The sequence below is a fragment of the Aphelocoma coerulescens genome, chromosome 5, assembly GCF_041296385.1.
Source record: "Aphelocoma coerulescens isolate FSJ_1873_10779 chromosome 5, UR_Acoe_1.0, whole genome shotgun sequence".
Classification (NCBI taxonomy): Eukaryota; Metazoa; Chordata; class Aves; order Passeriformes; family Corvidae; genus Aphelocoma; species Aphelocoma coerulescens.
This window is the reverse complement of record NC_091019.1, coordinates 58,262,244-58,289,152: the sequence shown is the minus strand read 5'-3', so window position 1 is coordinate 58,289,152 and position 26,909 is coordinate 58,262,244. Positions and strand designations below refer to the sequence as shown.

At 36.4% G+C, this 26,909-nt stretch overlaps 1 protein-coding gene across 2 annotated transcripts in view; it reads right to left on the bottom strand.

The window, feature by feature from the left end:
* The window catches only part of TDRD9 (tudor domain containing 9), a 70,716-nt gene that overhangs the window by 9,440 nt on the left and 34,367 nt on the right, over positions 1-26,909 (bottom strand). For both annotated transcript variants that reach the window (XM_069018393.1, XM_069018394.1), the window contains exons 8-27: positions 23,247-23,350; positions 22,413-22,468; positions 19,367-19,418; positions 19,128-19,212; positions 18,340-18,397; positions 17,673-17,777; positions 15,889-15,986; positions 15,389-15,520; positions 14,605-14,767; positions 14,459-14,522; positions 13,907-13,970; positions 12,396-12,440; positions 10,830-10,883; positions 9,131-9,247; positions 8,233-8,340; positions 6,174-6,274; positions 5,359-5,532; positions 3,950-4,061; positions 2,362-2,574; positions 1,318-1,407 (exon numbers count right to left, since the gene is read on the bottom strand). In XM_069018393.1, the coding sequence (XP_068874494.1) occupies positions 1,318-1,407; positions 2,362-2,574; positions 3,950-4,061; positions 5,359-5,532; positions 6,174-6,274; positions 8,233-8,340; positions 9,131-9,247; positions 10,830-10,883; positions 12,396-12,440; positions 13,907-13,970; positions 14,459-14,522; positions 14,605-14,767; positions 15,389-15,520; positions 15,889-15,986; positions 17,673-17,777; positions 18,340-18,397; positions 19,128-19,212; positions 19,367-19,418; positions 22,413-22,468; positions 23,247-23,350 (1,995 nt within the window). The remainder of the gene's footprint in view (positions 1-1,317; positions 1,408-2,361; positions 2,575-3,949; positions 4,062-5,358; positions 5,533-6,173; positions 6,275-8,232; positions 8,341-9,130; positions 9,248-10,829; positions 10,884-12,395; positions 12,441-13,906; positions 13,971-14,458; positions 14,523-14,604; positions 14,768-15,388; positions 15,521-15,888; positions 15,987-17,672; positions 17,778-18,339; positions 18,398-19,127; positions 19,213-19,366; positions 19,419-22,412; positions 22,469-23,246; positions 23,351-26,909) is intronic.

Sequence of the window (26,909 nt, the reverse complement as noted above, 5' to 3'; positions counted from 1 at the left end):
TTCCCACGGAAAATGTCTCTCACACACACAGGCCTAAAAACCTCCAGCCCAATAGCTTGCACAGTTCTTTTATTGATCCCAATAATTCTATTCCCCAACAGCAGAAACCATTGAAAACAACGCTTGCCTAACCAGAGAATCAGCAAGGAAATATTTTGCTTTCTCAACAAACTGAGTTAATAACTATAAATTATTTCATAATTATTGCTGTGGCTTATACTAATTCCTAGAGCTGCTGTAAAGCTACTGGCATAATTCCTGCTCCATCACTGCCAACACATGACAGCTCATATCACTTCAGTATAGTACACAGCTGCTAAGGAATCAGAGCAAACAGCACATAAAGGATAATTTGGTAGTAATTCACCATTCACACTGAAATCTTAGGAGCACAGAGGTGTCTTCTCTGGGAAAACCATCACAGTCCACAACTCTTTTCAACTAAGGTAACAGAAAGCTTGGTAGGACCACTAGAGCTCTTCTGTCCCTGGCAGGCAAGAGTAATTAAGTTCTCATGTCCACAATCACTATCTGTAATTATGTCTTTGAATGAATTTACAGCAGAAACCCTGGGGGTTTTTTCTAGCCAGTCATTAAAACTTGGCATTAAAAGATCAGGCCTGAAGCAGAAATACACTTCCATTTAATATGTGTGTAGAAAATACAAAAAAGGATGCTTCTTGCCGAAATTATTTTTTTACATCAATTATAAAAGAAAACCAAACCAAATTAGCCCTGTCAAGATCTAATCCAATTTCTGCTGGTCCATTTCTCATTTTCATCATTAAATGCTTCAGAGAATACAGTTAGTATGATACACCTGTTTCTATTAGCTTAAAAATATGAGTGACCACTGAAAAACTGAATTACAATTGAAGTATTGTTATTTTATTTGTAAATACAGCTCAAGAGAATTATTTTTCTGAAAAAGTAGCTATAAAATTCCTCTAATTTGTGTCAAAAGATCACTAGATCTGTAATACTCATATTTAATGATAAAGAAAGAGAGTTCTATCTGAAAAGATCCCAGGAAAGCCAGCAGTTCAAAGAACAGCAATGCAGCACAAAGAAAAACCACAGCTTTACAAAATTAAAATTTCTCTACAATTAAATGCAATGTAGTTCAATTACACACAAGAATTCCTGCTCTGGAAAACACCTGCCTATTAGTGAAGGTGATCTGTAGGTACTTGCATCAGCAAAATACATATTATTCAATTATTATTCTGAAAAGCATCCTGACTTGAAGTTCACTCCTGTTTGCCAGGTGAGACACAAAAATATCTAGTAAGCAGCAGCCAACAGCATCACCCCTACCTGGAAAGGAAGCCCTTGAAGACAGCTTGGAATTTCTTTTAATTTATTCAAAGGCACTTCTGACCTATTGCCATAATCGACAAAAAAAACCTGGAAAAAGAAAATCAAAAGTATCTGCAAAGATTTCACAATATTAAAAGTGCTACTTTTAGTGCCAAGAAGAGTCACAGTTTGACTTTAAAAATTACAGTGCAATACAAATCTTATCAAGTCACGTGGAAGCAAATTCCAAGCCTGGAAAGCATGCAAACGAAGTCATGTCAAAACAAATACGTCAAATTTTATCATGTCTATTATTTGACCCCTTGGCCTAAATATCAACTTGTAATGCAAATAATCCACTAAATCTAGAAAAGGCAAGTTTCTCTAAAAGGCTCTAAATTCTCTCCCCATACCCACATCTGCAGAACTTTACTTCTTAAGAGTGAGCGATACTCCCTAACAACTGCAGCTAAGCAAATGTGAACAGGTATTCAGTGACTGATAAATAAACCTGAGTTTATAAACTCAAATGTGAAAGTGATGAGATTAGCACTATTATTCACTAGTTTTTCATGACGTTAAACTATGACAATATTCAGTATTGACTCTGTAGTGCTGACACCCAACCAGGTTAAGAAATGAAAGAAATTCAAAGGCCAATCTTAAAAAAACAAAAAAAAATCTGTCCTTAAAATGCTGAAAAGTACTGGCCTGAAAAATCAATACCAACTGTGGCACTAATTTCCATTACTCATATTAGCACAAAAAGCCAAAATACTCTGATGAATTTGTTGATGGTATAGAACTCAGCAGCATAAACACTCCTCCAAAAAAAACCCCCATGCTTTCAGATTCACTGGAGGTTTTAGTCTTTATTTTATTTCACTCTGCAAGAGCTTCTCAATTTAATACCAAAAAGTCCCATGTTCTGGAAAAGAAACAAATTAATCTACTCTGGCCACAGTGATTTGCAGAAAAGATAAATTTTAAAAATAGGCATCAAAGCTCCAAGACTGTTAACCCAATTACATGCTACCAATTCAATATGACATAGGACATTACCTCAGCAAGATCTCCATGAACATACAGAACATGAGCTCTGTAGTATCCTCTCTTTCCCAGATAAGTGAATGGTGCCAGACAAAGAACATCTACACGTGGAGGCACTGCTAAATCCATCAGGTTCTGATAGTTAATTTCAGCATTTAGAGCCTGGAGTACAGCTGTATTTTTTTCATCTGTCCTGTAACCCCAGAAATGTCCAACTTCTACTACCTGAAAGTATAAAAATTAGACAATAACAGATTTCATATTATTCTTCTACATCAAATACAAACCACATCTGAGCAAAATACATGAAAACACTCCTACTCCTGACACCACAGTTCACATACTGCAACAATGCAGTGAAGAATTTCTGTCTCATAATTCAGTATTCTTTTGAAAATATTTATTTTCTGTGTTACTGCAACATACTCTTCATCTGAACAGATTTTAATATAAGCATTACCAAAATACAGAAAGTTAGGAGAAGACTGCTTCCATTTTCCTAAACCAAGTTAGCATACAGAAAATACAAGGTAGACAGTTGATTAGGCAGGTGCACAGATTTGGTGCACTTCTTTTTATCAGTGACAGATAACAGTTAGCTACATGTGTCAGCACATCAGCATTGTTCCTGCTATGATGAGCCATACTTCAGGAAAGTGGTGACAACATACCCCTATTTAAATCCAACTGAATAAAATAAGTCATCTTTTCAAATGTCTAAACTCATATAACCATTTCAGACTTTATACTGAATGCTTGCAATAAAAACCCATCTTTATTTACAATCATTAAAGCTGACTTATTAAAACAGAAGTACCATAGATAGCTAAGTGATTGTAATGGGTCTGATTAAATTCACTAATATTTTTTATCCAAGAGATTTATCTGAGTAAGAGGAGGAAAATATTCTTTTCTCCACTTGCAAAACACGCCACTATTATAGCTGGTTTAATACTTCATCTTATCATTTCCCCTAGCTCAGCGCTTTAAATGTTTTTATTAATTCTATTTCAGCAGCATACATATTGCAATTACTCAACTAATGAAGATGATCTAACACAAAATTTAAAAATCTCAGCTTCAGATTTCAGAAATATTTGTATATACATGTAATTTTCCCCTAATACACTTCTGTGCATGAAATATTTTTCTGAATTAGCATATACTACCATTAATTCATCTCATTTTTCATATGTACAGTTTCTGAAGAAAACTGGCAGTTAATAACCACGTAAATGGCCCAAATACCTACTGATTTTCATTTTTATAGTTTACACAAGTGCTTTACCTCTTCCACTAATCTTCTTTACATTTATGCCTACTTCCAACTAACATTTACTGCCAGCAAATCCCAAAAATTTTGTCAAGTGCAAACATGAGAGTACTGTTTAACAAAGAACTACTAAAAATAAGGCCAAGAATATTCCCCACGCTTCTTACAGACACCTCTGCACTAAAAACATTATCAGTACCCAATTTTTTAACTTAAGCTTGTCAGATATTAATCTCTGCTAAGCTATCTAGGTACTAACTATTAGTATCTATCTAGGTACTAACTAACTATTAGCTGTGACCTACTTCAGATGTAGAACATTCCTACCTCTGTTACCCTGATGGACAGAAAACGACTTGAGACCTTCTTTGACATTTGTAAATCACCAAATGAGATTTCCACAGGCTCCACTGTCTGCTTCTGACAGTCCACATGTACTCTAAGATGGAAGGAAGATGCTAAATACTTCACTCACAAGAGAAAACTCAAGAGGATGAATTTTTTTGCTTTCATCTGTTTTCCAAGGTATCCCTAGGGCACATTTATGTACTTAATTACTTTTATTTAGAAATACCTTAATTCAATTAGAAAGGAAAATGACCACACAGAACCAAATTACTACAGAGTAACTGTTTTAACTGTAATATAACCAAACACAGAAAGATGCATACCAGGACACAACTCTGCCATCACTTTATTAAAAATTGAAAGAATCAAGGTTAAATAGTGAGGCTTTTTGCTACAGCATTTTCTTCTAAGCTTATTTTTTAAAAATACAGTATACAAAAACACAAATATAAATTCAGCAGTTTTATAGAGAAATTTTAATGTGTCTGTATATACAAAATATTCCTTTTGCTTGACAAAAGATAAGAACTTTAAAATTATGCCTTTCAGCCTAGGAGCCTTGAGTTCCTGAAGAACCAATTTTCACAACATTTTTAAGTGCTGGTTTGGGCAGAGTGAAACTGCTAAAATATTTTATTAAAAGCTAAGTACAATTAACTGGAAGTAAAATACTCCCCTGCACTTTAACATTCCCAGTTCACTCCTGCCCTCCTATTCCAGACTTCTTATTTTAAAATACTGAAATGGCTGCAAGACTAATCAGGAGGTAGGCAGAATACCATTTTATCAGGTTACTTTTATAACCTGAAGCTTAGAATCACAGCATACAGTAACAATGGAACACACATGCCACATTTTCCTAGCAAAAGTGGGTGTGGACCGAAGAGACTCCCTACATTGCATTCCTCAGCATTATTTCCTATTATGTTGGTACACCTGATGTCCTTATGCTTCCCCACACGTTCCTTTGTTAAGCTCTGTCTCCCTCCCTTTCTTTTTTGTCCCCTAATGCTACTCCTTATTTATTTTGGTTATAGTAATCCCCACATTGTCTCTATCATGAGCAGAAATAACTGTGTACATCCATATTTTCATATGCCAAAGGAAAATGGAGTAGAGCTTCGGGGCGGGAGACAACTGTCTACTTGAAATTCTCTTTAACAGCAAAACACCTTTAGCTATAAAGAAATATTTAAAACAACAATGTTATTTCCAGTCCTGCAAAAACATTCCTCTTAGACAATTAAAAAAAAAATTAAATTAAATTAAAATCTGTTTTCTGAACCTAACATTTTTTCCTTGGTGACAGTTCCAAGGAAATTCCCACTGAATCCAGCAAACCTCATTTTGCTGCAAAGAAACACATTTTACATATGCAGTGTAATTACCTCAGAAATTCCAACCCTGCAGCTGCTGCACCTTGCACTTGTCTTCTGATATCATCTGGATAATGAACACACAGCTCAAAAGGAATCTTCAGCTGTGACATCTTGATTGCCAGGTACACTTCAGGAAGAACCTTAAAGACCTCCTTTGGATTACGGGAGAACTCCACAAAAGCTCTGTTTACAAAGAAAAAGAAAGTGTTTTTTTCCTCCCTGTCTTTATCTTAGCAGGCCAGCAGAAAGTAAAAGCTAATTTCCTCACAGGCTTTGTCTACTGCTTTTATGTACCTTAAAACTTTAATTATCATGATGGTGATAAAACCTTCTAACATTGTCACCAGGACATGCCAAATTTAATGCAAATAGAAAAGGATGTGAAAATATATGTGAATAAGAAAAGCATTAAAGATTGGAAAAGGAGTAAGAACAGTTAGATGAATTAAACTTTGGAAAGTCATAGGCTGAAATTAGTCAGATTATCAGCTCAAAAAAGCCAACAGACTGTACAAATGAGCTAAATCCAGTATAAAAGATAGAAATAAATACAGACAGATGAGTTGCAATTAAGGTCCACTGATAGAGAACAGAAGAGACAAACCAGAAGGCTCTACCTCAGCTAGCTTATCTAATGTTATTCCAATCAGTGCACATCAGACTTCAAAACTACCTTTTTAACTCTAACCAATACATAAGAAATAATTTAGTGATTCCAAAGAGAAAAGAAATTAACTAAATTTGTCAGTACATCACTGACAAAGAAGTTGATTACTGGATTTGTAACTGAGAACACAAGCTGGGATACTTTATTTTACACTTACCTTGATCCACTGTAGGAAATAGATTTTACCTGCCCACACTGTCTAAGCAGTGACTGCAATTGTTTATGGTATATATATCCATAGGGAGGCATGTTCTTCAGCTGTTAAGAAAAAGAGGTTAAATTTGGATACATTCAATTGCTTTAATGCACTTTCAAGTTCACCTGAATAGTTAGCTTTCTCCTTCACCTGAGCTGCAATAATTATATAAAATCTAAACTCCAACATATTCCAAAAGTGCTAGATACTATAGTACATTCAAAAATCTCAAAAGGCAATAAAAAGCATCGTTTTGCTGCTAATAAAGCCCTACTGCTTCAAACCAGAATAACCAGAATAGTAGATAAACTATCAATGAAGCAAATTAATTTGTAATTATACATATTAATCTGAAATTTGTTCCAAAAAGCTGACTGGTGTCTCTGATTTTGTTTGTAACAGAAAACCACTGGAATGCTACAATTTTTGTCCACAATTGAGAACTATATCCTATACAGTGTGCACACACTGGGAAACTGAAGGACCTACAGCTGCTGCATAACCTGGCAGAACTGTCACATACTGAATTACTGAGGTATGGTGGGACACCTTGCACAACTGAAAAAGCACCCTCACATGGCTCCATCATGTCATGGATGACAAAGAGCAATCTCCTGGTCTTCTTTGTGTAGAGGAGTAACTCTAATGTAAGCTTTCACAACTCTTAATATGCAACCATAGCCAGATGTTCTTTTGTCTTTTTCTTAATAATATCTCAAAAGAGACCTTGATATAATATAGAATCATGAACTCCTAGTTAGCAAGTTCAAACTTTGAGACTTTGAACTATTTTTCAGGGCCTATCCAACTGTCTATTTCTTTTCTTTGGCTCTTACAACCTTAGAGAGAAAAAACAGATTATTTTTTCACACTGCTCCTATGCCCTGAAGTTATGGTACTAAGATCAGCTGCCGATCAAAACCATGCTCTAGGTTAGATTGCAGAAACTGCCTAAAAGGAAGATAATTTAGAGAGACCAGAGAGTGGGAGGTTTTATTGTCTTTTATATCTTCAACACACCATTAGGAGCAGTATATGGCTGCAAGAGTCTCTCCAAGTGACAGCTTGAGGAACTTGCAGCACTTGTGCCCAAGATGATCATTTACACTGATGAAGATACAGCAGCTATTTCTTCCTTCTTCAAGAGAACAAGCAGTTGATGTATGAGCAGATCAAGAGTCAAATACATTAAAAGTAAGTAGCTCTTTAAATCTACCAGTTTACTATTAATCAATGCTGCTGTGGCAAGACTCCTCTTTATTCCACAAGACTGAGTCTAGTCTGATAATTTACTTCAATATCCTTAAATAGTATGAAGCACAAAAAAATCCCTTGTCAACAAGATTTTCTGACTCTCTCTCCTTTTCATCTATTTTCTCTTGTGCCAATAAAAGTCTGTTCTTGGAGGCTCCTTAGAAGGTTTGGTTTCTTTAAGCACAGGTCACGGTTGCCTTACAGTGTCGTACCCAGTTCAGATACACCAAATATTTTCTTAGTTCGAACCACACAAGTCTGCAAAATCAACACAGCCATTTTAAGCTTGCACTTATGCAATCAGATGAAAAGCAGTTCTAGAAGATAAAAAAAAGCCCAGTGCAACCCCTGAGTAACCTTAAAGCAACAAGCACGTATGCCATGCACGGACAAGCAGGAGATTACAAAAGAAGGAACACTGAAGCTGCAATAACACATTACTTAAGTACTCATCAAAAAGTACCCTCAATAGTCCTGTTCTCTTCTTCCAAATATTTTATTCGTTTGATGGAAGTTATTTGCCTGTGCAAGACTAGCAACCAAATGTATAGAGGCAGCTCTCAGGAATTCCTCTAAAATTGCCCACCTACGCAATGTTTGTTGTATTGAAAGAATGGGAGGTGGGACAAATGTCACCAACCGAGGATCAGAGTAGGTAATTATTTCTGTCCTCACCCAAGACACAACAGAACTTGAAAATACCACCCAAATGCTTCAGATTTCTATTACTTGATTCTTAATCAAGTCATTCACCTTCTTAACATACCATTACAGTGGTTTTTGGATCTTTGCCAGCAAGGTCTTTCATGGCAATTTTTTCCTGACATTTTCCAAAAGTACAGTAGTTGGGATAGAAAGCACCAGCTATTACCACCTGAAATCAAGAAAGTATTTTGTGAAACACAGCAGATTATATTCAGTTTCTAGCAACATGAAGAGATACCAAGAGATCCTCATTTGAATATTTTTTCCTGTCTCTGTCCAGGAATTACTGGAACTGCAGACTAAACACGAATTCACGCAAATTCTTAAAAATGTATTTTTGTGAAAAGAATTCAATTTCTGGAACAATTCTACAACATTTTAATTGTTTTGTATGCAGACTTGCTCTATTCTATTCCTTGAAAATTGTAGTTGTTAGTTCTGATTTCAAGAGCCTCAATTTAAATAAATTCACACAAAACAGCTACAGGTAAATTGTTCAGTTTTCAGGCTGCATCTTACAAGAGCTAACAATTCAGTTCCAAGAAGCTCACTACTTACACAGTTAAACCAACTGCCACTGAAATGATAAACAGGTCTGTGAAAATAAAATCACGGCTAATCAGTCCAAACAAGACAAGAAATTTAACTGGAAATTTGACAGATTTAAAATAGGTGGGAAGACCTAAAATTCCCAGCACCCCCTCCACACTAACTAACCAAGCCAGAGTTCAAATAGAGCACCTCAAACAAGGGATAATATAATTTTCAAATAACTAACATTAGCTGTCCTTCTACATTGCCAAGACACTGCCAAAAAAATTACTTTTTTTCTACCCGAAATTGCAACATCCACAAAGAATTTTGAAAAAATAGTGTAATACTAGTTCATCAATATTAGTATATGAAAATTCAGCTGCAACTTTGGAAAATAGCATCTCTTTGTGACAGTAAAGCATTACCTGCAAAATGAAGCGTTGTTTGCACACATATTCCTGGTCCATAGCAGATGGCTGAGCTTTAACATGCATGTTAAATGCACTGACTCGCCTTTTCAAGTTGTGAAATAACTCTGCCACCTGAAATTTGATCTCTAAGTTACATTTAAAGTGGATCAAACCCAACCATAAATTAAAGTAAAATCTGTTATTAAAAGTCTGAAATAACTGGGCAAACTCCCTTCCCTTTTCAGGTGACTGGTATGCATTTCACCAATATACTGCTTATCACCTCTATGTTGGAAAATAACTTCAGTACTGTGACTCAATCTGTTTCCCTTATAAAGAACAACTCTGCAGTCACAAAGTGTATTATGCACATATGATATAGAACAAAATTAGGAAAAGAACTGAAACAACCTTTTAGAAGATGATATTCTATATTTAAATCATTTTAGGTTTGTACTTTAGCAGGTAAAAATCAACCTGGACTTCTGCACCCAGCTGCAGTGGTGATCATGCCACACCCTCAAGTTTAGCAGACAACTGTGATTACTTTGAGAGACATCAAAATTATACCCTCCAGCAGAGCATATTAAACTTTCCATCTCTAGCATTTCCAAGAAGCTTCCCCAAGCAGCCACTGGCCCTCTGACCAAACAGTGAATGCCTTCACTCTCCCAACTGATTCTGGAGTAAATATGGAAAGTACTGTCCAAAGTACAACTTCTTTGCACTGACACTTCCCTTTCCTTTCTACTGCTGGCAGTTTTAGGACACTACTAGAACAACTACCATTGCCAGAAAGGAACCCAGTTCTGCAAACCCACTTCAACACAAGGGATGATGAAATCAGTATATTTAGCTGCAGCAAATAAAAGTCCCCACATCTTACTAAGTGTTAAGTGAAGGTGACCACTCTAAAATCCTTATATATTATGTCAGGCACAACCTCTTCTGGCATTATCTGAAATTGACCCAAAAGAGGCTAACATGTGAGACTGATCATTCCACTGTCCAGTTTTACATAATTTGCTTTTTGCTCATCTTTTTTTTTTTGTTATCATCACATATCCAAGACATAAAACTACAGTCATTTCTTATCCAGATGGTTGCTCACTATCAACATCTTTATTATTTCCTGTGCTTTTTGAACACAAGCCCTAGCTCGTGTCAAAGGTATGAACTGGTGAAATCATGGCCAAGGCCATTCTGCTCATCAGTTACTCAGGAATTTTATTTATTTCCCACACAATATATCACATTAAGCTTGAAGCCCATTGTGATGCAGAGTTTTCATTAATTGCTGCAGTAATGTTACCAACAAAGCCCCACAAATTCTCAAGTCCAGGCCTCCCTATGTAACTAACTGTATTTGCTTAGAGTTTTCCCAACCAGAATACAGAAGATATTTAACAACAGACAGTAGTCACACCACAACCAGTGATCTGAGTAACCTATAAAACTAGCAAATAATACTGGAGGTTTCTTGAAAGTATTAAAAATATGTTAAACAGTTAATAATTTAACACCACTTTGTTTATCCTAACAAAAGGAAAATTCCTTTCACCTAAGTTCATACTTCATTTTAAGAAAATATACATCTATATAATATAGATAGATAGATAGATACATAACACAGTAGTCTTACCCGAGATCTTAACATTTACAGAGAATGAGGAAAGTTAAGTCCTTCTGCTTATAAAAACCTACTTAATCTTACCTCTTTGATCTTGTTTATATGGACACAATTTGATCGACCCCACTCAAGCTCTTCCTGAAAAATAAAGTTAGAAACTTTTTTCTTCTACTGCTAGTAAATTTTCCCTCACATTCTTCTGTGTGCACACAAATAATAGTTACATATAGCAAAAGAAGAATTTAATCACATTTCACAGCTTTCTTTGCATTCATATTAAGTATTATGCCATGTATGAAGATATAAGTCAATTTGACAAAAACTATATTCTGGTTATCACCAATGCAGTTGTGAGTCATGTAAACTTTCCATATAAACCCACAAGTCCAACTCCTCTGTGTTGCTACTAAAAAACCTACTTTAAGATCCACATCTAGAGAATCATAGGAATGTTAAGGTTTGGAAAGACCTCCAAGGTCTAAGGTTGGAAAGATCATTGAGTCCAAACATTAACCCAGAACTGCTGTGTCCAGCACTAAACCATGTCCCCAAATACCACACCCTCATGATGCCTTCTGAACCAATCCACAGATGGTGACTCCACCACTTCCCAGGGCAGCCTTTTGAAACGTCTCCAGTGGAGAAACTTTTCTTAATTCCAATCTAAACCTCTCCTAGTGCAACTTGAGGCCACTTTCTCTCCTTCTGTCACTTGGGAGAAGGGGCAAGGGGCCAATCCCCAACTCACAACGACCTCTTTCAGGCAGTTGTAGAGTAACAAGGTCTCCCCCGAGCCCCCTTTTCTCCAGACTAAACACTTCCAGTTCCCTCAGCTGCTCCTTACAGTACTTGTGCTCCATTACCCTTCTCTGGACATGCTCCAGCACATCTCAATGTCTTACAGTATTTTCTACACAGGACTTGAGGTGTGGCCTCACCAGTGCCAAGGACAGGGGGAAAAAATCACTGCCCTGGTCCTGCTGGCCACACTACTGCTGACACAAGCCAGGATGCCACTGGCCTTCTTGGCATCCAGGGAACACTTCTAAAAAACTCAAGAGCTTCTTTCTTGAATGCCCATCTTTATCAGACAGATTCTGGCCATCTTGGCTAGCTGTCATAATTCAGTGTTTTGTTATGCACTGGCATTCATAAAAGATACCACACGCTGAAAGAACAGGGGAAATAAAAAAGGTTTTATCTTGTACACACAAAAGAAGGACTGGAGGCAGTTATAGTGTGCATGCTACTGGTTTTTGTGACTGATGCACATAAACATCTTCCATCTTTCAGGGTTTTCTGAGGGGGCAGAAATTGGTGCGTTTAAAAAAACAGAGATACTTATGCGTATTAGAAGTATTTCTTTAAACTACAGCTCAATTTCACTTTTTAGGTTGGATTTCAAACCCTCTGGCCACTGTTGATTCATCTGTGAAAGGGACTACATAAGGGATTGTCTTCAAACAACTCTGCACTGGATTCAAACACTCATTTTCTCTCAAAGCCTATCTTATTTATGTATGAAAAGTCGTAATTATTACAAATAAACATTGCTAGCAAAAGCTCCTTACTTTTCATATTTACTATGAAAATAAAATACTCCAGCACTGAAGTCACCAACCTTGAATAGATAAATAAAATTTAACTAACCATGGGATGTCTCAGCTTTCCTTGTTGTTTGCAGGCCTGCCATGCCTAAGAAAAAAATGGTGTCATATTCAGACAGAAAATATAGAGCTTTAGTAGTAATTTTTACAAATATTAATGAGACATTTTCAACTATTGACTTTTTTTTTGTATCAACACTGTAGATAATTTTTTAACAGGCTGTCCACCTGGCTTTATGAGAGGAAATGGATGGAGTGTTAAAGCACATGCAAACATTCATAATTAACTGAACAATTTGGATGCTTTAATTGGACGCCATAATAAACCAAATTACTTTCAAAACCTTTTTCTCTTCCTTGCTTTAGGACAAAAGGAAGTGAACTGACTGATTCAGGTAAGTTGTGATGCAAATGCCTCCCAGAGAACACGGCTGGAAGAGAAATTAAAATACCCAGCATATTAATGACAATAACTTCATTATTAAGCAGCTTATGACGGATGCCTGCAGAATCCACTTCTTCTAGTTTGACAGTAAGTCACCTCATGATACAATATCCCAGCTTACTGTGGACATTGACTACTAGCAAAGCTGAACAGCCAGACTGCATTTCCCTACCTTCATAGAGGCTACCCTGGAAGAAATCTGATCTGAACCAAGCAATTTGGAAATAAACTTTCCTGAACTTAACCTGTTATCTTATCAGCCATTCAAAACAAAGCTTTCACATCACTCACACACAGAGATACTTCACTGGAAGCTCTGTCTGAATGTTCATGTTTTTTCTCCGGGACAACATCCTGGTTTATATCTTCAGATGAATAGGTGATAATTACCAGGTGACACAAAGGAAATATGGTAAGGGGAATTCAGAAAACATTATTTCTGAGCCTGAGAATCAGTGGTTACATGTGGCATACATGTCCATGTGTGCTTCACAAGATGCTGACAGCAGAGTAGAAAAAAACAAGTCCATTTTGGCTGAAGGGCAACATGTTTTAAAAAATAAACAAGCTAAATCAGCAGCTGAAGATTTTGGACTCTCCAGAAGATTACAGAACACACAAGAGCATGCATAATATAAAATGCTGGGATCTGAACAGCAAGTTCCTCTAGCAGAAGCCTTTGCTGTGCTGTATCAGCTCTGCCTCTACATGGAGGAATTCACCCCTGTCCATGGTACTGAGCCACCAAACAGCCAAGAGTACCAAAAAACGGCAGTTGCACAAAAACATCACAAAGCCAAAGCTAAGAAGTCTGGAGAAAGGTCACCAAACTCATTCTGTACTACAATTTACTAGTCCAAACTGCCCTTGGTTAAAAACGATCTACAAACATCATCACATCTCTGGCATTTTACTTTTGGCTATTACAGTAGAGACAACTGGAACTTCACACAGTTGGACAAAGACTGCCAAAAGAATCAATAGCTAGCAGTAGTGTGAAGTTTCTAACAACTGCAAAGCACAAATGATGCACTGATCCTACAAAGGTGAGACTTGCCATCTTGGTCTATCAGATTTCACTGTAATCTAAGCTGGAAAAAAAGACTTACCCTAAATGCATTCACAATTGCAATACAGTCACTCCTACTATTACCAGCAAAAAACATTTTTTTCCTGTCAATACAAACAAAGAGTATTAGCAACAATTTTTTTTTCAAATACTGCCTGTGTTACACAGCTCAGAATGCTACATCATTAACACCCTCCATGTCTTTAATAAACATGATCAATACACTTACTGTAATAATTTGCTCTTATTCACATCTCCTTGCTGAAGGAGATGCACTGTATGAGCAGGATAATAATAAACATTGTCCTTGCTATTTTAAAAACCATTTTAATAAGACACTGCCACATGTTCACATGAGAAAGGCAATGCTGAAGAATCAGGCCTTGTGTTTAGGAAAGGATGAGTTAGCTCTGTGATTTATGTTCCCAAATAAATACATTCCAGTATCAGCTACCTGGAAAAGCTGCTTTTTGCACTGCTTGGCACTTTAACAGAAAATTAGACTCATGACACAGAAAATTATATTAAGTGATCAACTTTGCCCTCTGCTCTCAAACGCAGTTAGGAAGTTATAAAACATCTGGGGTACTACCTGTATGCATCAACATGCTTTTTGAAAGGTACTGCAAAAAAATTCCTCGAAGACAGTGCTGCAGCTACAACAAAAACAAATCAAAATGAAAACCTGCAAATCATTTGGTTTTAGAGAAGTGATCTCACATGTTCCTTCTTTGTTACCTATAATAAGGCATTCCTCCAAGCAACCAAAGACATGCCCAAGGATTATCAATTTTCCAAGATGCAGGTCCACCGGCAACTGTGTCAACACCGTTCCTAAGAAAGTCAGCTCACCATCATGCAGATTTTCTTCTGTTTGCACACAGGTTGTAATTGCTCCCAGCTAGGAAAATTAAAATGTGTTCACTTGTAAAAGCTGACTAAGTAAAACTCAAACAAATTTTAAAGCCTGGTACCTTTGAAACCAAAGCGAATACATATACTGGATATAAAAACAAGCTACAAATGATGCAAATATTATTTCTTATGCACTTTGGAAAGGAAAACATTTTAATGCAATGAAGATTCTACTCCTTATCAACTTTATAAATGAAAATCAAAATCACCATCTTCCTTGTACAGGTGAGAAGGGTATCTTCAGGCTGACCTCTATACATAATACAGGGTAAGAGTGTGATTTATTACTTATTCATAAACATTGTCACTTACAGAATTCAAGGGGTTTTTTTGTCTATTTTTCTATTCTTTCTCACCACAGATGCTAGTCCTCAAATAGTATCATTACTCTCTGATGGAATTATAATCTTTTTTTAAGATGTATAACTACAGAAATTATGCTCAAGAGGATGGTAACTCAACAACAGACAAAGGTGTGAAAGACTACCTAGACAGAGTTTGTATCTGAGGTTCCAGTTAAGGTTACTACTACTTTAACTACATAGAAAACCACTTCTGCAGTATGCTCCTATTACCTTGATTTTAACAACATTAAAAGGAAGCCTACCTCTTTCAGGTGAACTATTGTACGTTCAATGTCACCTACACTGGGGGGAGAAAGAGCTGTCGCCAGCAAGGCTTTTGGTTCCCCTATATCAAGCTTCTTTAATTTTAAGACTGTAGCTCCCAATGGACAATGCTGAAGGGAAGACAAGATTATTGTTATTTTCCCCCCATGGGAAGTGTGACAAAGTGTTTTACATTAAAAAATACATTAAAGTTTACAATTTAGCAAAATCTGAAATGAATTGTTGTACAACTAGGTTTTTTTTCCTTTTAAGCAGATTGCTTATTTCTACTCCACATCAATTTTACTGCTATAATGCATCTCCTTCTATAAGGCAACTATGTGGAATGATCTTTGTCAATTAGTTATCAAGTTCAATTCTAGTCATTGCTATAGCTATTAGTAACTATTCCAATTGTCTTCAGGGAAAGTAAAGCAAAGCTTCTCTGCTATGACTACATACATTACAGAAAACCTAACCCTAAACCCAAAAGCCTTACCAGCAGCTCAGGTTCTGACTTCTCTGGAATACAGTCTGCCCAGAAGGCCTTGTGTACAAGCCTGTAACAATATCCTTTGGAAACACGTCCAGCACGACCTTCACATAGAAGAACAAATCACCAATTTGTGAAGTGCCCAAGTTTTTTCCAAACCCATCCATCTACAAACCCTCTGGGCAGCTGAGCAGCACACGACAGCTGATGCTGCAGGCTGAGCTGTGTTCTGCTCTCTTGCAGCAGACAGGCCCAGTGGACACATAAGGGTAGGACAAAAACATTTTGCTTTCATAGGAGCAGTAACTAACAAAAGACTTACATAAATATTTCACTCAAATACCTCTTTTGCATAACTGCCCTCAAATCAACTGCCATTTTTCTCAGTTGAACAGGCATTTCCAATTTGACTCTAATAGCTAGAAAATAATCTTCAATATAAACAACTTTTAACATACAATGATAAACAGCAAAACATCTTTATGATCTACTATTTACAGAAAACACAATGATTCAGAAGTCTATCTTCACAAATCCAAACACCATTCACTCCAGCTAACTAAAGGGTACTCTTCCCTGTGGGATACCCCACTAGAGAATCAGGCCATATTGTAAAGTCCCACACATAACAAGTCCCAGTCTGCTACACAAAATGCTACTTCTACTGGTTGTACATTGGCTGGCTGTTGTGACCTATGCTGACCCTGAACCAAACGGAAATAAATCTGTATACTGGGGTTCACAGTGAGGTCTTCAAAGGGGGTGGCTATAGGGGTGGCTTCTGTGAGAAGCTGCTGGAAACTTCACCCATATCTGACAATGCAAGAGTGTGAGGAGGAAGCAGCAGCAGAGAGAATGTGTGATAACTGGCCAAAATCCCCATTTTCCATCCCCCTGTACCCACTAGGGAGGAGGAGGTAGAGAAACTGGGAGTGAATCCAAGCCTGGGAATGAGTGGGGGGAAGGTGTTTAAGACTTGGCTTTATTTCTCATTACCCCCGACTGGTTTGTTTGGTAATAAAATTAAACTTATTTCCCCAAGCGGAGTCTGTTTTGCCTGTGATGGTAGTTGCTTAGTGATCTCCCTGTCTTCATCTCAAACCTTGAGCCTTCTGCTACCATTGTTCTCCCCCTGTCTAGTTTGAGGAGAGGGGAGTGATAGAGCAGTTTGGTGGGCACCTGGCTGTAACTGTGAAGACTTCATAATACTTATAATAACAGTACTTTTATATCTGAAGATGTCACTGCTATTAATTTATTTAGTACTATTTTTGACTGAAGCTAAAAAGATTTTGATATTTAAGCAGACTGTCTTACTCAAAAAGCCAATAGGAAATCTTATTTATCCTTGTGCTGTGAACACTAGTGTAAACTAGAAACACTGCTGTGGATATTTCAACTCATTTAAGAGTGACATATACACATGAAAGTTTTTTTTACTGCTGAAACTCACAAGCAGTTAATAAATACCTAGAAGTACTGACCTCTCCTTTTTAAAGTGGCCCGTGACCAAAAAATTGCTATTAAATAACAAAGAATCCATGGTCTGCAAATTTTTTATACTTTTCAATAAAATACAAAACATGCCTATGAAAATATACTTGAGAAAAAAAAAAATTCACTCATAGTTGTTTAACCACATTTTTATATCCTGACATGGTGAAGACTTATCAAGTATTAATGGCCAAAATAATCTGTTCTTTTTACTATTAATACAATAAAAAGCAACAAAGAATTTTTCTTGAAGGTCAGCTTCTAAAATTCCTTTGCATTACCTATTGTAATCTTACCTTTTCTTTGATTACAGTTTGTTTTAGATGCCCAGCAAAGCCTCAAACTTTGGTAATTAGTTTCCTTATCACAAAACAAAATTTTAGTTAAGCAGAAATCTATCACTGCAAGGAAGAAAAAAAAAAAATTCCTCATGGCACTGGAAAGAAATACACAGGAATAATCTGTATTATCAGAAAAGTAAAGTCTGAATAACTTGGATAGCAATAAAGAGAACATCAGATTTATAAACAAGCAGACCCAGGATATCTGAACACTAATCAAAGTGCTAATAGATTTTATCATAAATATAATAAATCATTGTAGATGACAATCATTAAAAGGCAATCATTTCTGCATTTAGAAACTCTATCAAAATTTGCTTAAACTGATGCAATTATTTCAAAACATAGTCAGAATGTGATTAAAAAGCTTAATTTGTGACATCAGGTCTGGCTCTGCTTGTTACTGCATTTAAAATTACCCCTTAGTGAAGATTTAAACCAACCTCCCACTCAGTAGTTGTGTTTGTTCATATATTCAGATTTCTCCATTGTGAAAGAAAGAATTCAACACTCCAACAGCAGTGCTTTCAACAGTGACGCATCATGGAGACTAAACCTAGCACATGTATGGAAAATATTACAAATACAGTGTATACAGAATCACAAGAGGTAGACAACTTACCATACTTAACATCAGGAACTGTTACAGAGCTCTCAGCTATGTTGGTAGCTAAAATAACCTGAGTTTTGAAGCAAAAAATAAGCAATGAATGCATAAATAAAAAATTACTCACATTAATGTTTCTACATGAAAAATCCAATTTGCTATGAGAAATATAAATATAATGGCAACACAGCATTTCTGCTCTGCATATTAAAAAAAGCAATACCACACAAGGCAATACAGTACAAAAAACCTTGTGTTTTCTTGTTCTGAGCTCAAAAAAAGCAAAATAAAGTAGTATAGCATAGGACAGTATCAAGGAAGCATGGAAATATTTCCTGGTGCTTTTTCCATCCGAAAACATCACACTATTAGCAGCAATACCCTCTTAGTGATGACAGATGAAGAAAACCAAGGCAGCAGCCAAAACCTGGGATACAAAGTGGGTCAGAGTCTCCCGTACTGGGGGACTACTTTGCTATTCAGTGCCACCAGCAGCACTCCCCTGCCATGCAGGTGCAAGAATCAACATGCTCAAACCATTCTGAAGGATAAAAACAGCATCATGCAATACTTTAAGGGTAACTTCCAGTTACTGCACTTCTCTTGAGGTCTCAATACCAGTTAAAACGACAGCTTGGTAAGAAAGGCCATCAGTTTACACACTGAAAAACGAAAGTGCTTTGTCCTCACAAAATGGTTTGAGCTAGAACAGCTAATATTACTTAAACACATTACTATTTGCTATTACTACTCTAGCAAAGGTTTCACATACTTTAAAAAAGGAATGGTTTTAAAATATTTACTTTTCTGTAGCCAGGAACTGTAGCTGAAAATACTTTACTTTGTTCCTCCAACGTTGCACATGCGTGAAATGGGTACACTTGCCACCTAAAGAAAATACATTAGTGAAATATTTACTGATGCAAGAATACTGAAGTTGATTACACTTCTGTGCTAAACCTTACTATGTACTTAGAACTCATACAGCTGAAAGACTCATGTTCAGATTTAACTGAACTGAAACCAATTTCGTCTAACTTACCTTTTATACTTCTGTGAGAGGCACGAGTGCATGTATCTTATTTCACCTAAACCTAGGGAAAAAGTAATCATGAGTTTATTTTTCATTTTAGTCATCAGGAACAATTCTAAATCATCTATTTCAATTATAAATTGCTTGTCATTATTACCTCTTTTACACCACATAATAAAATGGTAGAATAGTTAAACAGCAAATGTAGTAAGTCACTGAAACCCAGTGAGTCAATTTTTCAAGAACCATTTGGCATTAATTTCACACTTAATAAAGTCAAAGTGCAACACCAGATTTAAAGGCCATTTGACAATATCCCATTATTACCCCTTGTTTCAGTTTCTCACAACTGACAGTGCTCACCACATGCTGAGAATGTCTGCTTTAGGCTAAAATTGGGTATTTCCACCAAAACAAGTTCTTTCAAAGAGCAGGGCCAAGGTAAAAAAAAAAAAAAAGCTATTTCTGTCTTAGCCATCTCACCTTTGGCCATTCCAGTGCCCATTTTCTGGGGCATGCATTTCTCATCTGCCAGAGGAAATCTTATGCCAAAGGGATTTTTCTATCTTCCTGAATACCTCCACAGACACAAACCTTTCTGAGCAGCTTAGTTTACTTCTTATTGAGACTTCAATTCCAAAAGCCCCATTTTCAAAAATCTGTTCAACCCCAGACTTTCCTGGAGGTTATTTTTATGATTAAACACAACTAAAAGAAGTTTGATTCATGTTTCGCAGAGCAGACTGTGCATCATCACTGTTAACAGTAATTATTAATCAGCCTAGTAATTACTGACTAGACACAGCAGGCAGTATCTGCTGACCAGTTTTTAAAACGACAAGAGTTGACTGACCATGACACCTACAGAACACAAGGATCCCAATAGGAAACAAAGGTCTGGAATGAAACAGGAACTAGTAACAAAGTTTGTCTGGCAAACATACAAGGACAATAAGGAGAGCAGGGCATGGAGAAGTGCAGAAGAAAATATGGAACAGATAAAAAGAGGTCAACACAAGTACAACAGAAAATTAGATCACTTGGAACATATTCATGCCTATGAAGATGTATGTTAAGAAAATTACAGTGTAACATAGCACTTTCTACCACCTGTTACCTACAGAGAGACAAGCTCTGGGAAAAAAGGAGAGTTGAATACTGAACTATAAAGAATAAGACTTAGCAGCATTACAAAAAAAATAATCAGTGAATAAGACAGGCAATTACAAGGGAAAACATGGCATCCTGCTTCAGACAGCTGCAGCTCCTTCTGGAAGCAGATTCTGCCCCATCACTGAGTTCCTCAAAGACAGTGGGCAAAAATCACTTAACAGCATCCTCAGCAGAGTACTGCTCTTTCTGGCTGCTGCTGCACACTTAACTTGACAAGTCTGTGGAAGTGTTATTTTTAATGTTCAAAATGCTATGTAATCCTTAGCCCTCAAAAAATCTAAGCATCTCAAATCAACATCCTAAATGTGGATGTTAAATGTGTAAAAATAACCCAAAGCTCTGTCTCAGCTGCCGTCTTGTAAACTGAGGGCTCTCCTCCCCTTTTCCCCAGTACTGTATAAAAACATTTTTGAGGAAAACTTCAAGGAGTATTTGCTAACTCTGTGTTCAGGATCAGTCTTGAATATCCAGTTTAAAACCACACAAGGTCAAACACTGAGCAAATAAAACACAAACTTGAGTGTACCAGCTCATTCAGAAAGCACTACCTGCACAGGTTTCCACAAATTTACCAAATGTATTTTAACAAAATAAAAATCAGTATATCACTTGCAGTTATAAACCATCAGGGATAGCAGCACAGTAAACAAAAAACAAACAAACAAAAACCACAAACAACCCAAACCAAAACACCTCAAAGTGAAAGATAAAGACCTAGGATTTGAAAGTGCTAAAGAGCAATTTCAGACTGAAATGAAGCCCCAGAGGGCCTCAGGAATTCTGAAAACACACCAGACAAACACCAATACCAGAGGCCAGAGGCAACAGAGATGGTCTCCCTACACTGTTAATCACAAACTAGAATGGGCCTTACACTGACACAATGAAATAATTCCTTCTACCCACTAATTTTATAGAGAAGGTGATTCCAGGAAAGGCAGCTCTAATACTTTTTAGCTGATGGGGAACACTCGCCACTGGAAGCTGCTCTGCAAGTGCAGTGTATCTTTGAGCTGGTGTGCTGTACTTCCAGCCCTAGCCCTGGCATGCCTATTCCTGAGCTCAACACAGCAGAGAAATGACATCCATAAGCATTTTACAGAGTAAGAAAGTCCTGGTAGGGACAGACTTCGCTGTGTCCAAGGAAATAGCTGCTCTGGAATTCAAGGTGACTCTGAACATAACCAAGTCTTTTCAAAGTTTTCAACTAACAAATTTTCAGCTCATGAAGTAAAAGAATACCTGAAACCACCAGGTAACAGATTTGTGATGTTCAGGAAAAGTACTCTGCAGGCTAGTTACACTGCCTCTAAAATCCAGCTAACAGGTTCAAATAAGAATGACAGTCAAAACAAAAGCCTACAATAATTTTTATGCAAGACAACTTAGGTTTTATTCTTTACAGAAGACTCTAACTACGTATAGCCAGCTTTTTGATCATTAATTGCTATGTCATCATGTGTGATTATGAGCATGCAAACTACACCAACCAAGGTACATGGAAAGAAAAAAGTGAATCTGAACTTTTACAATAACGATCTAAATAAAGACAACACTATATGCAGATAAGGAAACATCTCTAAAAGAATCCTAGGAACTTCCTACAATAACAAATAATTGCAATAAAAAACTGAGCAATTGCATTTCTACATATTAACTACAGAATTAACTTCATTATTTTAAAAATACATAAAAACTTGATTTTTGACTCACAACTTTTGCAATTACTGCCACAATTAAACAAGTTTCCAAGAAAAAAACACCCAAAGAGACCGATGAACCTCATTTAAGTATGTGTTTAATAAATCCCTGGAAGAAGTGCCAGAAGAAAGCTCATTAGATGACAGACACCAAAAAAAAAGTTATTAAGACAAATACCCACCTGGTAAAAACACAAGCACGCTGCCACGTTCTAATGTGCCACTGAAGTTCTTCTCCCTAACAGGAAAACACAGCTTCATTAGTTTTACAATCTCAGTCTGCTTCATTACCCCAAGTTATTTCATTCTGGAAGAACAAGCAGAAGTGCGCATGTTTTGTAACATGCATTATTTAAACCTCCTAAAGAAGTGAATTTTCAACCATTATTTGCAACTATGCCTTCTGAAAAACTCAGTATATAAACACTGGAACCAGAGCATTAGGTTTAGTTTTTTTCTTCAAAACTATGACAAAAAGAAACATTCTCATTTTGCAATGGAGTTAGTCATAATTAGGTTACTTTTAATACACACTCACTGTTAGACAGAAGTTGTAGAAGCAACTTTATTACATTTTCAGATACTAAACATCAATTTACAAAACACAGAGCAGCAAAATCCAGTATTTTCTTATTTCAAATTACATTAAGGCATTAAACAGCCACTGAAAACTAATGCCTAGTTTTTATGCTTTTTTTCCATGAAATAATGTATGTTTTAGGTTATAATATAAAATAGTAGCTCTGGTTTCATTCTTGACATAAATACTCCTCAGCTCTGGTCTACAGAAAGAATATAGTTTCTATATGACATGGCTGCCTTCAATAGTCACTCACACTTCAGGGCATGAAGTGCACTTTAAGAACAGAGGGTACAAATCAAACAAATATATAAAATAAAGGCAGAGATGCAAGTAAAATTAAGTTTCCACTAATAATCATGGGCTGCTGCTGTTGCTTAATTAGCTTCTCATTTTCCCCAGAGCCACTGATTCCAGATCTTGCACTATATCTTACCTATTGTTCCTCTTTTCTAACTCATCAAATGACTGAATCAGAGACACTGCGACTTGATACATTTTCTGTTCTATCACTGGTTCCTCAATGCTCTGAGGATGAAGCTGTGTGGAGAAGGTAATGAGGTTAACTTAGTGTAACAGGCTAAAAGACTGAAGTTCACATATGTATTTCAATTTGTCAAGTGCTTGCAATTAAAATTGATCCAGTACAGAAGCTTGTACAAAGAAGTAACTTCATCTGATACACTCATTACCTTCTAAATAGACATCTTTCTTCGAGCATCCTATCATTTTAACGCTAAAGAAATACTTCCGATATTTATCTACTTAAGGACTAAGCCACCCTCCACCTCTTTGCAGGACATACTCCTTATCCTGAAGTGTCAAGCACATGGGACTGATCACAACCAGTGGGAACAGGATGACAAGGAGGAATGGGGACAAGGACATTGCAGCGCTTCTCACAGCTACTATTACACAGATCTCTCTACCTGCCCACACACAAATCATATACCTCTTTCTTATTTAAATTGTTTTTCCACTTAATGGGTGTTGTGGTTTTGGTCATACCCTGTCAAAGAATTACTCTTCTGTTGTGCTCAACAGAACCATGATGATTCTGTCTACACTGTTTCCTTGCATTCTGTACAAACTCAAGGCTTTAGCATTTAAGAACACAAACTATCAAGTATTCAGAGCAAAGACAGTAACTTAATCACTTTCCACTTTTAAAATAAAACTCTTAATAAACTAGACCTGCTTTGAAAAAGGTCTACAGTATTACACAATTCCCCTGGTAGGCAAAATGGCTTTTAATCATTGCTCGCCTTTCATTCTCAGAGCTTCTCCTCATTGTAGTGCAAACTCTTTACTGGACCAAGTGTTTCAGAGAGCTAAAATCACAGACAACTGAACTATCTAAACTATTAAAATGAAATCAGTTACTCTTCTACCGGTTTCCCTTTGTAAAGGAGCTTGTAACAATCACAAAAGCACTGCTCCTAGCACCAGTCTGGCAACACTGATTCAGATCAGCATTTGCTACTGCAACCTCAGTTCTCAGTTTCATTAGCCCATGAGAAACCTCAAAAATACTTGATTGTTTTCTTCACAGTTATTTTTGCCCCAATATATGTGAAAAATCTAAGAAAGTTACCTCTTCTGGGCTGCTTGAACATAAGATTTTTTTGGTTTATATTATTCCTGCTTAAATAACTGTCCAATTTGTCTTTTCAATTTTGCTACTGATTGTACCTTTAGTATTCTTTAACACGACAAGGCTTCCACATCACTCCTAATAAAAGGTAACAATGTGACAAACAGCAAATCCAAAAGCCCAGTCAAACCTGACTGAAGTAATATAACATAATCAGAACAGCTTTTGACAGCAGCTCACAACCTTCCATCAGGACTGACTCCAGTTCTATGGATATGAAGGAGTTTTCACCCTTGCAAGCCAAAAATGGCTTGCATTTTTGCACTTTGCTTCACTTTTTAAATTTGCATTTCATATCTCCAACACCATCCAGAACAACAGGCAAGCATTTACACAAGTAGCTTTAAAATTGCCTATAGACAGAGCCTTCATGCATTTTTCATTAAACCTGTGTTTCAATGATTCTTGGGGTTTAGAGGTTGCCGGTAGGACAGAACCACAATTCTGTTAAACATCCAGAACAACGTGCTTACAAAGTCTATTACGCCAAAAGAAAAATAAACTACTTTTTGTAAGCCAACACTCACAAATTAAACAGCACAACTATAAATGACCCAGCATCTGGGCAAGATTAAGCCAGTGCTACACTGAAAAATGTTTCTCCCTTCTTCCCCTCTTATTTGTATTCTTTCCTACAAATGAAGTAATTCAAGTAGAAAGCTTTATCTTTGATTCAGCTAGATATCTGTCTAGCCACAGCAGAGGGTTTACTGCAAACAGGCATACAGAAGAAAAAATAATGACTGGCACTTCTATTCATCTTCCAAATCACAATGGCATCAATGAATTGACAAATTATTCAAGTCAAAATGAACCTCCAAAATTTTTATTTTCAAGCACAGTTTTAAAACATTATCCCATGCAGAAATGAGTGATGTATTAAAGCCAAGAGATCTGCAGGATTCACAAAAGGATTCTACACTTATAAAGTAACATCAAATTATTTTAAGATTTTTTGAAAAGGGACAAAGGTGAACACCTCATAGCCCAGAGACAGTTAAAAAGGACTTAACTGATTTTGACTGAGATGCTTTAATAAATGAGTTTAAGATTTATGTAATCTGGTTTTATAGTTATTAATTTTAAAATCGAAAGGAAACTTAGAAAAATTCTGCTTATCTAAAGACCAAAGACTGCATTTACTTTTAACTGCTGTGTTCTTTTATGTAAATTTTACAGGCTTTTAAAGGTGAAAATAAAACATCAAGAACTAAAGTCTGAAGCCTGTACCTCAGGCAGTTATCTAACTGATTTAGATTTTAGCATGATGAAAGATGTGCCCCTGCCTCCATATGGCAGCGTTAACTCATTAACTGTCTTAACATTCACATTCCACTTTCATTTTATTAGGATGTTATACAAATCATCTTAGACCTTCCACATTTTAATTTTTTAATTGTAACAAGCATTTAGAGATAATCTTCACACACAGCACCATAAGAAACAAGACCAAGACTAAGAATCAGTGCTTTAGAATTCAATTTCGTCCTTTTTTAATATATATTAAAAAAAGAAAATCAAGTGCACTTATGTGCTTCTATTGTTGCCCTAAGGCACAAGAAACATCTTGGACAAACATACTCTCCCCATCCTGCTCAGAAACAGAATGGCTATAGATAGGACAACACAAGATAAAGCATCAGATGAAAACTTTGAATAAAAACCACAGAGAAAATAAAACATATAAAAAGGCCTAAGTATTGAAAGCAGTTCCTTTGTTCATGGTCTCTGAGGTGAAAGGTGTGCAAGTTGACATTCAGCTCCAAATGCAGCTATGACAAATCCAACTTGACTGAACTAAGCTTCTTACTCAATTTCCTGGTCATCTTTTTGTTGTGATCATCAAAAATCTTTTACAAAATCCTATGTATTACATAATCTCTTCCATATTATCTGTCTGTGCTGCCATACTAATGTAAAAATACTGATGGGCCAACTGCCATAAGCATTGAGTTTATTTTTTTTGTTTGCATTAAAACTTCAACAGTTAACAGCCTTTTATTTCAGCTTGCCTGTGTTGAGGCATAACCAGTGCCTGTGCTGTGTACAGCAGAAGCAATTATTTTCTTCTGGGTTTCTCAAACTACCTATTTTATTTTGCTATTTTATTTTCTGCAGAATTGATGGATGAAAGCTAAATAATAACAGTGTTTTCACCCACTGCTGCTTTTTAAGTGCATACCTCATCTTCTTCATTGTAATAACATTCTAATAGTGTTATGAATTATCAAAATTGACCAATAATTACACTCACGTCCCAGTTATTTTTAGACTGGGTATCATAATACAGGCCTGAGTGCATTTGTTCTACTCTGCTTTAACCTGTTTATTTTGCCTTGAACCATAATACTGAAAGAGTTCACTCAAGTGAATTCCTACACAGCTGTTTTTCAAATGTAAAACAAACTCCTATTATAAAACCACAGAAAACAGATTAACTCATAT